Source organism: Crassostrea angulata, chromosome 6 (genome assembly GCF_025612915.1).
Source record: "Crassostrea angulata isolate pt1a10 chromosome 6, ASM2561291v2, whole genome shotgun sequence".
NCBI classification, from domain to species: Eukaryota; Metazoa; Mollusca; class Bivalvia; order Ostreida; family Ostreidae; genus Magallana; species Magallana angulata.
In genome coordinates, this window is record NC_069116.1 from 35199414 (window position 1) to 35215967 (window position 16554).

Below are 16554 nucleotides of genomic sequence, written 5' to 3' on the forward strand. Positions count from 1 at the left end.
TAACTAAGATGGTCTAAGTTAGTCTCAGTTTAATATCACCTGTACTATGGTAGGTTTTGGCGAATATTCGAACAGCGCAAATCATTAGTTTAAACATATTTTATTGCATAAACATATACAAATGGTTCAAACACAAGTTCTTACAACTTACGAGGTTCTTACCAAATTATTAATCAACTAACCTACATGTAAATCAAATACAATATTTGTTTTCATTTGAATAAACAAGCATCACTTTTTTGAAAATTTTGTCTGTTAAAGTTTATCTCCCTTACCTCAAATACTGCATTATGAACTTGACATTAAATCTAGATTTAAGTCTGGGACAGTCTTAAGAAATCATTATTCATGTAGTATACTATAAGTAATAATTCATAGAGCGAGTGATTACAGTCAAACCTCGTTATCTCAAACAAGATGGGACGAGTCTTACAAGTTACCTTCTAATTGTAGTATCAACAAGAAATGTAATGATTTCAATTGTAATTTTACATGAAAATGATACACTTTCAATTTTTTTACAGTGCTGACATGATCAAAGACCTTGGCTGTGAATGGGTCATTCTTGGACATTCAGAGAGAAGAAATGTTTTTGGAGAATCTGATCAGGTAAAATATTTTATTACTTTGAAATATTTGAAATATTTTTGTGTACTATTTTGTGTTCTGTTGAAGCAGTTTAAAGGTTTACGTTCGAATTGTGACATTCTTGCCATTTAATTAATTTAAAAGATGAATTTTGCTTTAATACAAAGATTATGATGGATGGAAAAGTTACAATAATGATGAAGAAATAAAGTGTTCTCCTGTAGTTGATTGGTGAAAAAACAAAGTATGCATTAAGCAAGGGGATGAAAGTGATTGCTTGCATTGGAGAAAAACTTGAAGAGAGGGAAGCTGGCAAAACGGAAGAAGTAGTCTTCAGGCAAACCCAAGCTATTATTGGTGGGTACATGTTAATTGTATGATAACAGAAAACCTGGCAATCAGTATTTGTGAATTAAAATCTACCATTATAGAATCATTTAAATTTTAGACCTTATTCTTTTGGATATATCATTTCATGGAAAGTAGATTTCTCAAATGAATTATTTATTTAAACACTGCCGTGTATCCGCGCCGGTAGTGACATGTTTGGATAACGTGAAAATGGCGTATCCATTGCAAAAACAATGAGTGTTGTGTCCTTTTTTCTATCGACAACGGGGTAAATATTAATTAAAATATCGTAATAGTCATTCATATTTTTCTGAAGGTTTTGCAGTTGAAAAGAGTGTGCGTTATTTTCGTTCATCGTTTATAAAAACGACTTATTTGTAGAAAAATCAATCGTTAACGTGTCATTTTAACGCTAAAACCAAGAACTATTTCTAGATTACGTAGATAATATAACACATACTAAAAATCTGAAGCAGCCAAAATTAATTTAAAACATTGCATTAACCAAATAAAACCAAACCGATGTCTTTTTAATACATTAATATGTATAAAAATAGCAATAACTTCATGCACCTGCTAAAGAAGTAGTACGGTTTAGATAAATAAATTATTCCGGTTTGGATGCTAAAATATCAATTGTGCAAATGGTACGGTTTGAATAATTTAAAGTTTTAGGATTTTTAATATTTTTATATAATATTACAATGACATATTATAAAACCAAAATACTTCCACATGTTCGAAGGGAACTAAAACTGGATGACTATAAGTTTATTTCTTTAGACAAGCCTGTTTTTTTCCTCTGATAAAATGGTATATTTAGTGTATAATTGATCAGAAATTGATTATTTAACTAATAAGGATCCGAATCATTCTTTGTTTGAATATCATGAGTTGATTATTTTGGTCGTGGCATGGTCAAACCCAATAAAGCTCGAAACGAAATTACACCTCACAATATCGAAAGAATGATTCCTTATTACTTATATTAATTTAATTCACAGCAATTGTACTTTTAAATATTTTAATAAGCAAACGTCATTTGAATTTATTGGACTGAATATGAACAAATTGATACTTAGCGTTATCAAATGAAAAGACATTGAAAATGTAAATATAGTTATATCAAGTTTTTTTTTTACTGACATTTCAAAAGAATACTTTCTTTAATTTTAAATTATAAAGAAAATATAAGTTTTTCACCTTTAACCTGAAAAGCAATATATCATATACACACCTTAACAGACAACTATCTACTACTTTTGTGGCAAGCGACTATATGATGTGTTTTTTAGTTATTCTGAAATGATATTTATAATCGTGAAGTACGTTTAACGGAGAACGTGCTTGGTAATAATATTATGAAAGTGAGCCTCGTTTACATTCAATACCAAGCCTGTACATCGCTAGACAAAGAAAGTTCTACAATTATTTCACTCCCAGTGATTATACTGATATAATACAAAGTACCATAGATGTCTGCCAAGTCATATATTTACTCTGTTGTTAGAAATAGTTTGTCCAAAAAATTCAAGTGATGACGAGACCTAAGTAAACATCGCCATTTTATATGTACATTAAATTTTATTCAATCATAATTCTCACCAGAAAATCAAAACAATAAATATGTATCTATGTATATCAAGAGGTTTTGGTGACTCATGCGGGAAATGAAGGTGGTGTCACTGCAGAAAAAGTACAAAACCCGCGTTAGTATTTAACATGAAAGTATAATGATAAAAATGTCATAGTTAAAAATTTGCCAAAGCAAAGTTGTTAGGCTGTTGCAAAACTAAGAAGTTGTTTGGGAACGTTTCAATTTTTAATTTAAAAAAATAGACAAGTATAATTTTGGATAAGTTAAATATTCTGTATCAAAAGAGAATTTTTTTTCATTTTCATGAAAGCCATATCAGGATACCAATAATTAAAAATATCCACGTTATCACGGTTTGTTCTGTGCAGTGTATCGATATATTATATCGTTTCAATTTTAAAAGAAAAAAAATATTTGTATCATTAGATGATTTTACAGACTTTAAACTTTTTAAAGTTGGTATAATTCTGTATTTGACTGATCTCTTTTGATTGTTTGACATTTTCACGCTTAAAGCCGATAACGATATAGAAGCATAACAATTGAAACTGTCTTAAACACATGTTTTTTGTGTCGGTACAGATTTTGGTAAGGCTGAATCTTTCGAAATTAATATCGATGGAATGATTATACAATAGACTTAACATATCTGTAAAGTAATCTGTATGCAATTTTTATAAGCCAATTGCACGTTATTTGGAGCGTTTGTAAAATTGAAATTCAAATTACGGTATATTAAGTTTTGTTGGCTTAAATGCACAATTCTTTAACGTGTATGTTTATTTTTTTAAACAATGTGACTTCATATGTCTATCACATGATGATATCAGCATGCTTTTCAGTGAGGGCATGTATATCGCATTGTAGCGATGGTATATCCCCTTCGCGAGGGGATAATGAAAGGAACTATTTACACTCACAAATTAATTACATCCAAACCATACCAGATGCGTATCCAAACCGATCCTATTTTGAAAAACAAGGTCATCCAAACCTGTTCCGTTGTTCAGAATTAATCGACATGAACTGCTTATTTACATAATTCTAACATAAAATTCGTAGAACTTTAAAGATTTTATACACTTTTAAATAGATCTGACGATCTTTTTCGTGTAAAAGTAGACAATATAAGCCTTAAATAACACGAAAACTTATCAAGAAGCAAACGGAACCACCATTTTCACTTTATCCAAACACGTCACTACCGGCGCGGATACACGACAGTGTTTAAATGCACATACTTATAAGAATAGATAGAATCATTTGAATATTTTTGACCTAATTTTTTTTAATGTTTTATTTCATGGAAAGTAAATTTTTGAAATGAATAATTTATTTAAATGCTGATGAATTAAGATATACCAGTAAATTTGTGGGTTAAGGATGCCCATGAAAATATTGACATTTTTGCCATGGATTTTTAATCCTTACCATTATCCTTACCATATGATAATTATGCAAAAAAATCACAAAATCAAAAGGGCTGTCATGGCCTATAAGATATTGATTAGTACTTACAAATATACTTACTTAGGCCTCTTCATGCCAGGTGGCACATAAGGCAGCCACTAAGTCTCTCCACCCAGTCCGATCCTTTGCTTTAGCCACCACTGTTTTCCTTAATAACTTTTTCTTTTTTAGTTCACTCTTCTGTTCTTCGCCATGTTGTTTTTGGCCTGCCCTTTTTAGCTCACCTGAGCTGAAAGCTCAAGTGAGCTATTCTGATCACATTTTGTCCATCATCTGTCTGTCAGTCGGTCCGTCTGTTTGTCTGTCTGTCTATCCATCTGTCTGTCTGTAAACTTTTTATCCCCTCGCGCAACTTGTTGCGAGGGGGGTATAGCATCGCTGCTGTGCGTGTGTGTGTATGTCCATTGTCAGCTCTTTAGCAAAATTCCAAGAAAACCCTCTAATGAATATTTATCAAACTTTGTACACTTCTTTTGCATGGTAAAAGGACAAACCCTATTGATTTCCAAGTCAATTGATTCAATATTTTTTAAATTATCGTAAAAAAGCAAAGTTAAAACATGAATTTTATGTAGAACATTTCTGGTAATTTTATGTACGACCTTAAAGACCGGGTTTGACCTAGTTGAATATCCACACGGACGGCAATTAAGCATATAAGGAGGCAGGCCACACCTCCGCACTGATAACACTGCAGAGAGAAGTTATTTATAGATAGCTGCATACCACAAGCACGTGGTGGCATTTAGACACTCTGTTATTTACACACATTTAATATATCATAGGGTATGTGCACACAGATTTAATTTCTTTTACGTTTAGAGAAATCATGTTTCATGAAACGATTCCAAATGTTGTTTCTAAATTGAAATTTTTGTTTTGAATAATTAAGGTCTTCCGTTTCCAACGGAAGACCTTATAGTTTTCATACTGTTTCTTATTAAGGTCTTCCGTTTCCAATGGAAGACCTTATTGTTTTCGTACTCTTTCTTATTATTATTAAGGTTTTTTGTTTCCAACGGAAGACCTTATTGTTTTCGTACTGTTTCTAATTATTATTAAGGTCTTTTGTTTCCAACAGAAGACCTTTTTGTTTTCGTACTGTTTCTTCTTATTATTATTTTCCCCCAAATTTTGTACACAAGATTTCTCGAAATCTATTCGACCGATTTTGACCATTTTTTCACAAATGTTTGGGGTTGATCTAAACTTGATCTAATGTTGCTACTTTTTTCGTAGTCACCTCCGGTACCGAATTATCGGCCATTTTGTAATTTTTGACGACCCATTTTGTGCAGCTATAAACTCGGAAAACATTAGAGATATGAATATTAAATTTTCAGGATAGGTAGACTATAGTTTTAGGTTGTGCAGTATGTAGTTGTTTAACGCCTGTTGCGCCATTTCTTGGAGCTCGCCTGGGCACGAAAATTGGGTACGAATTTTCATTTAAAATTTTCATATGTTTTGATCTGTATCTTTTTATAAGTTAATATTTTGTTAAGACATATATAACAAAAGTAGTAGATAATCAAAAGCATTTTCCAACAAAATCAGAAAAAAGGGGCAGGCCCCTTTTTTTAGGGGCCAAGAGACTCGTAAACTCTATTACAAATAACTTAAAAACAATAAAAATTTTGTAATGCATTATAGAAGCAGAGTTGTTGATAATACCAATATCTTTTTTGAAAAATCATTGCCACCCCACTTTATTACGTAATAAGGGATTTTTAGGGGCCAAAGTACTTAAACTTTTACGCAATATATCTAGAGAAGTAGACATATTTTATTAGACATCATAAAAGAGAAAATGTTTGCAGTATTGATTTAAATCGATTCAACTTATCAAAACACCAATATCTGTCCCCATAAGGGATCTACAGGGCTGGCCCCAAAAATATTCAAAAATTTGTATCTCAGAAATGAACAACAATTTTAGATGGATGTAAGAACAAAAAATATTTGTATTCTTAAGACCTTTTCAAAGATATCAAGAAAAAGGGGCTGGCCCCTTTAATTTGGGCCAAGTCACTCGTAAACTCTATTACAAATAACTTAAAAATGATAAAGATTTTGTAATGCATTATAGAAGCCAAGTTGTTGATCATAACAATATCTATCAGAAAAAATCAATGCCACGCCAATTTATTACGTAATTAGGGATTTTTAGGTGCTAAAGTACTTCAACTTTGACGCAATATATCTAGAAAAGGAGACATATTTTGTTAAGCATTGTAGGCCCATAGGTAACAGTTGAAACGGGCAAGAAATTAAAGTCATCCAATCAGCATCGAAACAAGCAGTCGACTTTCGGACAAATTTTCCCGTATTACTTACAATAGAACTAGTTCAAAATTCAGAAGAGACTTTGACAGATATCGCACATTTATCATGCGAAGATTGTTTCATATTGATAATACCTGCATATCTACTACTATATAGGTTGACATACCACAAGCAACTACCATCAGAGCTGGCTACAGATCGCTAGATCTTCAGCTTCGTTTCATAAATTATATGGATCGTTTATGTATGCTTATATGAATGTCATTTAATGAATCTAAATTATTTAACTTTAAACCAATATGTGTACATGTGTTGAGTTTCTGCTAGGAATAGGAAAACCACATACATGTAACAACCCCCCCCCCCCCCCCCCCCCAAATATACACCACAAAGCTTGGGAATTATGATAAAATTATGATAAAATAGATATTATGAATTCAAAGTTGTTTTAGAAATACTTGTGTCATATTTATTTTGATCTGATCAATTTTGATCTGAAAAATTTACATTATTTTCCTAAATAATGCATGTCATGTCGCTAGGGGATCGATGCTCCGCTTTGCGGTGCCCTTGTTACATTTTGAATTTCTTCTCTAAAACCACTTGGCCAATTTCAACCAAATTTGGCACAAGGCATCCTTATGGGAAGGCGGATATAAATTGCAGTAATGAAAGACCGATCTTTATTAAAAGTAGAGAATTAAACCTCAAAACTGTAGAAAAAGAGGGGTGCATTTTTAAAAATCTTTTCTCTTGTTTTAATTGTTTACAAATTTCTGTTTACTAACCTGAGAGTCAAGCTTCGAGTTAAATTTTTTGAAATTTTGGTTGATCAATAGAAATGTCTTGCTAAAAGGATGATATGCTGTAACTACTTTCTTGTGCCCCTTCTTAAACAATGAAATGCATAAAATCTACACAAATTTTTTTTAGTATTTCGAACACAAGTAAATAAAAACGACGTCTTTTAAACAGTTTCCATTGTCCTGACACATTTTTATTATAATGATAAAAGCATTATCGTTGTTCTCAAAAAATTTTCGCTACGGTAAATCATCTTTGTAGACATTGGTTTAATAAAGATGAAAATAATAAGTGCGCCTTGGTAGTAGGTACAATAGAGCGACATGCCTGCCAATACATTGATTTGAATTATAGCTCTTTAACATATGTGACAACACTTTTTCAGTTAAGTTTATTCATCAGTCAAGTGAGTAAGGATATGAAACGTCATACGAAATAAATTCATGCCTGATAAACGACGATCGTTTATAATGAAGAAGGCCAATTAAATTTTCAGTGTTTTTAATTTGAGGAATTGAGCGCATTTATATACTGGTGCATTGAGGTACACTTTTCTTCTTTCACAAAAAGGATTTTTTAAAATAAAGTAAAATAGCTAGTAAGTAGTGGAGGGAGAAAATGTACCTTTATGCTGTCATGTATTTTAATCATTTTATAAAGTGATTGGAGGGGGAGAGGAGGGGGGGCTAAAATAAAGGAACCATGAACACCAACTGAAAATTTAGTTATTTATATTGCATATGATCTTAATTCGGTAAAAATGGTATTCCATAAATGTATATATGTCAAAGATTAAGGATTTGCAAAAATAAGTGTAAAATTTGGATATTCATTTTTGATGAATCTACCGATGGGCCATATGGCACAATATCCTTTGAACGCCCATATAAAGCCAGTGTTGCTCAGGTGAGCGATGTGGCCCATTGGGCCTCTTGTTTCTTTTGCCATCAGCTGTCCAGAAGATGCTTTCTCTGGTAATGTGCTGGCCTTTTCTGAGCACATGGCCAATCCATTTCCACTTCTTTCTAGCAATTTCCACAGATATGTCTTCCTGTCCTGCCATCTCTCTGATTTTGTTGTTAGATATTACTTTCGGCCAACTGATCTTGAATATGGACCGTAAGCATTAATTGGTTTACAAACACTCTCAGTTTCTTTGTGAGGTCTTTCCGTAGCTTCCAGCATTCTGAACCATATAGTAATACTGATTTTACATTACTATTGAAGATCCTGAGCTTTGTTCTTGTGGTCATTTAGGAGGATGTCCAAACTGGTTGTAGGATGGCAAACACATGACGGGCTTTGTTGATTCTTGATGTAATATCCTTGTCCTTACCTACTGATGTTGTTATAATACTGCCCAGGTATGTAAGTATGTAAAGGTGTCTAAATCTTCCAAACGCTCTCCATTTACTTGTACGAAGTTGTTGTTCCATGCATTTATTCTTATTATTTTGGTCTTCTTTAAATTGATGTTAAGTCTTAAGCTTCTAGATATTGTGTGGAGTTTGGTTGTTTTCTCCTAGATATGCTGATGGGTGGAAGAGATAAGACATAGGTCATCAGCATAATCTAGGTCATCCAGTTTGTTTCCCATTTTCCATCTAATAATTATTCTGATCTCTGGTGGATTCCCTCATGGCCCAGTCTATGGTCATAAAAAGAGTAGAGGTGATAGCATACAGCCCTGTTTCAGCCTTGATGCTACTGGGAACAACTCGATTTGGTCATTGTTAACCATCACACTACACTGAAACCCTTCATGTAGTACTCTGATGATGTTAATAATCTTCAGGGGTAGGCCATACAGTCCTAAGAGTTTCCATAAACTTTCCCGGCAAAGTTGAGGTATAAAGAGGACTGCCACTCTATTGACTTCTTTGTGATGTTTTGTTATACAAAAAGAACTGCGAACGCTAACTCCCGTTTCCCGCTTACATTTTACATCCAAATATTTCGAAATTTCTGTCAGATATCCAAACACTAAGTTTTCTACTAAAAAGTATAATCAAATCCTAATCAATTTATATCAAAATAAAATTTGTAATCAAATTAATTATCTTTAAACAAAAGTTTTGCTAACGCGGGGTCTTAAAAACATATCATTGAAATCGGTCTCTATGAGTGAGGAAAATATTTTTTAGTGGCCAATATGTGAATAAAAACTTAATTATAACATATTTACGATATAATTATATTAAAGTACAATTTCATTTTAATTCATATCTGTTAATTATTTTTCAAAAATTTACAAAGCAAAATTCTTTTTTTGGAATGTATTTCGGTCTGTAGACATATGTCCCCCCCCCCCCCCCCCCCCCCCCCACCTTTAACAACAAACCCTTTGGTAAAAATATGCTAAATAACAATAATTAAATCCCCTCAAAAGGAATTTTTGTTTCACCGGGGGGGGGGGGGGGGGGATGTTTTAAAAAACATTTCCGTTTTCCGTTATTTTCTATTATGAAATGAGCTATTTTAACCCAAAATACAAAGTTATCTCTCTTTGTTTGACCAAATCATTTATATTTTATGAAAATATACATATTAAATGTTTACATTATAATAAAAATATAACTTTGATTAGACAACTTTCAAAAAATGACTTTTTAATAGTTAGGCGGCTAGGCAATGCTATCGTTCGCAGTCCTTTGGTCACAGCATGATCTACCTGGTCTGAATCCTGCCTGCTCCTTTCTCAGTTGTGAATCAATTTGGTGTTTTACTCTGTCCGAGAGAACTGTGGTAAAAACTTTGCTTATTGTTGGTAAAAGTGTGATTCCTTGCCAGTTGTTACTTTTTGTTTTATCTCCCTTTTTTGGAAGTTTTATTATAGTTCCACTTTTCCATTCTGATGGTATCATGTTGCTTCAATGTCTCCTTTTAGTAATTCTGCTGAGATTTCATCTACTCCTGCAGCCTTGTTATCTTACATTTTCATGATTGCTTTCTGTATTTCCGCTAGACTTATTTCCTCCACACTGATGTCAAGTTCTGTTACGTTCAAGTCCTTGCTGCTTCCTCAGCTCTACAGGCACTGTCTTCTATACATTTTCATTTGTCTCGCCTTTCACTCCTCTTGACCTCTTTATCCTTGTCTCTGTAGGACTTTGACAAGGATTTCATCTCTGTGTTGTTTTTACAGTCTAATATTTTTGATCTGATCTTCTTTCTTTCTAATATTAGAGTCCATGTATCCAATGTTATCCATTCTTCTTTTGCACTTTTCCTATATCCCAGTGTGTCACTTGCAGCAGAAGTAAAACACTCCTTGATATTATCCCACTTTTTGTCGATTTTGGTTTCATCATTCATGGTCTCTAGTTCAGAGAATTTGTTCCTCATATCCAGTTTAAAGGCTTCCTTTACCCCAAGTTGTTTAGGTCGTCCGAGCATCCATGACTGATATCTTCCACCTCTTATTGATCCAAATGTAATTGATTTGGTTCTTTATTGTCTTATCTGGTAAAACCCAAGTGTACTAGTGAATTTCCTTGTGTGCAAAGATTGTGATGCAAACCACTATTCCATTCATCTCGCAGAAATCTAGTAGACGTTCTCCATTTCATTTAATTGTCTAATACCATGTGCTCCCATACATGCCTCCTTATCAGTGTTACCCTTTCCCACTTTAGCGTTAAGGTCTCCCACAAGTATCACCATATCATGTTTCTGAGTTTGATGTAACACACTCTTAAGTTGATTGTAAAAAGTATCCTTGAGATTGATGTATTTGGAATCGAACCAAGTGAAGTGATTTTACTACTGATGAAAACAACAACACAAATCACTTATGTAAAAACGTATATTAAAGGTCAAGGAAAACAAGATAAAAACTGACAAACCACAAGAACACAAGACAGACAACCTGCAATTGGCCTCAGCCTGGTTAACGGAAACAACACAGCAAAGAATTACGCGGATCCCGAACCCGATCCCAATTTACATTAAAAATACCCCCCGAAATACACTACATGTACACTAAGCATACACTATTCAGTTGTTCACAGGGTATTTCTCTGTCAGTGTCTTTGATGTTTCCTTATTCATCGTTATTGCTAAGCTACATTGGTGATCTTGATCCTTGCCTGTGTAGATGATGGTCTCACCAGCTGAGTATTACAAGTTATTTTTCATAGCCCTGTTAGCCATCATAACCTGTTTCCACCTCCAACGACATGGACGTGGGGCATAGACTTTAGGAGGTTATTGATCAATAGACCTAGGACAAAAATATTCATATCCCATAAACAGTTTGAAAGAATCAACTAGGTCAAATTCTCTAAAATGAAAACCAATATTTCAACAAATGTTTTGAAAAGTTAATTTGTTTTTGGCTCATATGATAGAATTATAGTGCATGGATATTTTACTGGTGTTTAGGAAAATTGTATGGAAAATAAACAAGTATAATAGATAATGATGTTGAAATTGAAATATACTGGTATGTGTTCTGGAGTTTTATTTTCTTTTTTTCCACAGAGAATATAACAGCAGACCAGTGGCCCAATGTAGTGTTGGCTTATGAACCAGTGTGGGCCATTGGAACAGGAAAAACCGCAACCCCTGAACAGGCTCAGGAAGTTCACGAAAAACTACGAGCTTGGTTAGCAGAAAGAGTGTCCAAGGAAGTGGCAGCATCTGTTAGAATCATCTATGGTGGTAGGTAAATTAGGTAATTGGGATAGAGGGACAGAGTGGTCACAATACATGTTCCAAAATCTCTCAATTTCAAAGTGAGTTAATTTGAAAATTAAAAAATCTATATGCAAAGTTATTCTTCTACAGGAGATTAATATACTGTAGTAGCACATATATCGGTTTGGTTATTATAATTTCGTTGTTTTTTAACCAAATAAAATTTTTTAGGGATTTAATTTCATCATATATAATCTCTAAAATATTTTCAAAAGATTTATCATGTTCATAAAACGTACATATCAAAAGATAACTCTGTATGTCGGTATTGTATAAACCGAGCACATTGAATTATAAATTCCAGATTGCACGTCTCAAAGTTTTCATTTATCTCCTTCAGCAAAATTCAGTTTACATGTGTAAAGTAGTGAGATAAGTAGTGTATACATAATGCGCTTCGGCAAGCCAGAACACATGGCACATGGATGTTAACATGTGTCAATTACTGTGAGCAGATCCATGTACAGTAAAACTCATAAAAGTTCACAGGGACAAAATGGGAAATGTTGACATCTTTCCTCCATACGGAAGTCACTTGGAATATCTAGCACAAATTTTCAACGTTATCATCAGGCACTTTCATCTCGCTTGCAATGCAAAATCAACTTCTAACTTTTAGTTGTGTATTGAAACCTAAAAAGCTAAAGGAGGCGTTTCAAAGTAGAAATTTTTGGATTTGTTCATACTATTAAATGAACATAATTTGAACCCTCAGATATAGCTGTGCCACACTTGTGACATAGTACAAAATTGATACCTGACCATGGTACAATATTAGATGTATAAACACTGAATAAAAGAGACAAATGCTTTCGATATATGTAAGAGTTTGTTTCATGAAGATTTCTTTGTGAAATACAATTGCCTTCGGTCATATACATGCAATTTTATTGATATACTTTCGATATTTTGTGTTATTATAGACCTAATAATGCATAAAGCCTAATTAGGCTAATACATGTATTTTTAGTCTTAGATTGGATGAAAATATCTTGGACATGGGCTCTTGGCTGAGTTGGCTCTTATGGCTTAATTAGTCATTTCTTATTAATTGTTCGGGGATTGTCTGGAACTAATATAACAAGCATTTTGAGAGTATTGCATAAGCAATACATGTCCCCTACCGGTTTGTATTATTCTATGAAAGCTTCGAAGCATACATCTTTTTCATAACTATTATAAAGGAGATGTTATGCTTTAATCAGAGATAAAAGAACAGAGGAAATTCAAACTACATACTGTAGACGTACTTTTGTCCGCGTGGTATTATTTTACGCTATGAACGCGGGCACACATTTTCCGCGGAACTTTTTCCCAGTGTACTTACAGTGCATTTTGAATGAAATTTTGAAATGCGTTACATGAATAAGGATAATCAGAAGTTACTACATTATATTACACTTGCATATACGTGTACCCATTGAATGTATATCGTTTTTATCTATGCAAACTGTCAAACAAATTTGTATTGAGAATTCACATAATAAATAATTTAATCTCCTAAAGATTTGAATTTTCATGAAATTTAAACTTCTTCTAGCTTGAGATAACGGCACGTGTCTGACGACAAATAGCCCCAAGCGGGTCTGTCTTTCAATGACCCAATTAACTACACGCTAAGACCCGTGTTTTTACTGCAATTTTTAGATTTCTTTGTGCTCTGACTTTTGATTGATAAAACTGATCAACTCATAATTTAAACGACATTTGAACCCATAAATTGACAGATAATAAAGAGTAAAATATTTATTTGGCTTTAAAAACACGACATGCATATGACTACCGACCAGTGCACAACGGATAATTACTGTTCACTGTGAACAGTTCTTAAAATTTAAGTCCAAAGTTGGACAAATTCTAGGTAATGAAAATCGCTCAGAACTAAATTTAATAACAATTATTCAAATGATTTTTTTTCCATTCAAAGAATCCGCGTAAATTTTTACCCGCGGATTAAATTGATATTGGGATTTTGTGGAATTATGACCCCGCGGAAAAAATACGTCTTCAGCAGTTGAAATAGAAATTAAATAAAAAATGGGTAAAATAATACTCCTTATTTTATCTCCTGTAATTTCGCCAAGTCCATTAAGTATTTGCTGAAGATCATAAGAAATAACGCCCTCTTTTACTCAGGTGAGCGATGTGGCCCCATGGGCCTCTTGGTAAAATATTGAGTTTAAAATTACAACATGTTAACTCGAATTTTCTTTTATAGCAGACTATAAATCGTCAGATCTTAGTTACATTTTATTTTCAATATGAAACTTAAATTTGCCTACACTAATTGTCTAAATGCGTAATGTATGTCACTGGATAAAAAGAATTTATTTAACTATATTACTAAAGTTTAGCACGTTTTTGGTGTGTTTTCGTTAGTAATGGGAGGAATGGTACAACCACGTAAAAGCACCCATCCCGAATGGATACACACAGAGTGTTGATGGGGATAGGAATAAACGAAATGTTTTAATTTAAAATAGTTATTTACAAGTTAAAAAATATTTGTTTCTTTAATTACATGTTTATTTCTGAATAATGCATTTCCCTGCACAATATTTTCATTTCGCGAGGGGATGCTCCGCTTTGCGGTGCCCTTGTTTATATATATATTTTTCTGTTTATTTTCAGGATCTGTGAATGCTGGTAACTGCAAGGATCTTGGTGCCAAACCAGACATTGATGGCTTTCTAGTGGGTGGTGCTTCTTTAAAACCAGACTTTGTACAGATTGTCAATGCAAGGCAAAAGTAGAAATACAGGGCTTCCTGAACATCTCTGTACTGTTGTTCAGACTAGTTTTATTATGTCATGTAATTAGCTTTGCTTTTTTTTATGCCTACAAAATGTATGTAAAGAATAAGTTTAAAAAAGATTTTATATGATATAAAATATAAGTTACAAATGCCCCAAACCTAATTGTATAATGATGATTACTTGAAATAAAATACTTCTTTTTTTTAACACATCTAAATTAAAGATATATTTCAAAAAATGAAACTGTGAAAATGGAGTATGTGTCATTATTTTAAGACTTCTAGCGATCGTCTGGATTGGCAATCGTCCAGATTTTTCTTCTGCACAGCCTTCTAAATGCGCATAAGAAATAAGTTCCTTAAAGTATTAAAAGTATTACAAGATTTTTATTCCATTTATTCAACTAAATTGTGTACAAAAAATCCAACTTTGCCTCCCTTGTTATTGAAAACTCATTGCATCAGAGTAAATTTGCTTAATCAAGAAATGATGGATGAATACAATTAGGTGTAAATATTCACTAAATATTTTTTTATTTTATCACTTACTTTTTAAATGGAGACCGTGCCTGATGGAGATAAAATTTAATATTTAAATTGCACGGTCTCCAAAATAAATGTAAGCGATAAACATATACAGTAATTTTGTTGCATTAAGTAAACATGATAATGCAGCTGGTTTGGTCGAGCATTATAGATAGCATGTGGTGTGGATTTGTTTGTAAATAAACATACCATAGGTAAACTTGTTTCAAAAGGAAATTGAAATAAATGAAAGTATGTTTTATTATTATAATTAGGGACTCACTGTTAATGTGTTGTATTCTAGTATATCTGTGAAAATTGCTCAAAGACTGTTTAAAGCAGAAAAAAAAATATTTTTAACTTGGAAAGAGGTATAGCGCCTTTTCCTATTATTTCGCCTACACCTGTGTTTGGACAGAAAGTACCTGTTACTATAAATAACTACAGAAACCTAGCTGTGCAATATGATTTTCGAAACCTGCATACACTGTACTGATTTTATAATGATGTTTGTAACAACTGATTTGTCATAAATTCAGGAAACATGTGTATAACAGTAGTTGATATTCTTAACCGTGATAAGTTCAAGCAAAATGCAATGGATCTAAGTGTAAATAGAGTACATGTATAGTGTTAATTAAGAGATCTGTTTAAATTGGGTTTGCTCATACTCAGACTGAATTAAACAAGATAATAAATAAAACCCAGAAAAATAGATACATGTAACTTAACCTTTCTATTCTGCTCATGAAAAAACTACATAGTGGATTTGATCCAGCGACCACAAAATCAAAAGACCTCCGCGTTACCACTAGGCCACGCATCTAACAATTTCAGCTGATGCATTTTCAATATAAATGGCTATATACATGACTATTAGAAAAGACACTAATTGAAATATTTGTCTAATTTTCAGTACGAAGACCACATTAAACCAAAACTATTTCAATGTAAACATGTACTACAATACGTATAGAACGTAATTTTAATCGGATGTCTTGGGTTTAGAGTGGTTCAAACAAACAAATATCAAATTTTTTTATTGTATACTAACTACTTTCCTGTATATCCCTTACAAAACCTGAATATTTTAATGATGTCCTGTAAGATAAATAAGACTCTTAGAGCATGCTGATTGTGTAATTTGTGTTTCTTTGAATATATTTAAACTGAATATTGTATAATATTGAAAATGTCTGATGTTTGCAGAAGGCTATATTTGAGGCCAAATCGTATAATTATTAAGTGTGCTACACCTCTTTCTTTGATTTCTGTAACCATGATGAATTATTGTATTGTAAGTGCATCACTACCTTTTTTATAAGGAAATATACTGAGCAGCACAAAACATATTTCATTCACTTTTTAGCTCACCTGAGCTGAAAGCTCAAATGAGCTCTTCTGATCACTTTATGTCCGGCGTTCGTCTACCTGTCAGTCTGTCTGTAAACTTTTTACATTTCCGTCTTCCTCCCCAGAA

General features: G+C 32.8%; 1 protein-coding gene across 1 annotated transcript in view; it reads left to right on the top strand.

Moving 5' to 3' along the window:
- Positions 1 to 14757, top strand: part of LOC128188075 (triosephosphate isomerase-like) — a 32943-nt gene extending 18186 nt beyond the window's left edge. The window contains exons 3-6 of the mRNA XM_052858878.1: positions 525 to 609; positions 813 to 945; positions 11579 to 11758; positions 14426 to 14757. Coding sequence (XP_052714838.1) covers positions 525 to 609; positions 813 to 945; positions 11579 to 11758; positions 14426 to 14547 — 520 coding nt within the window. The 3' untranslated portion in view covers positions 14548 to 14757. The remainder of the gene's footprint in view (positions 1 to 524; positions 610 to 812; positions 946 to 11578; positions 11759 to 14425) is intronic.
- The last annotated feature ends 1797 nt before the right edge of the window (positions 14758 to 16554 follow it).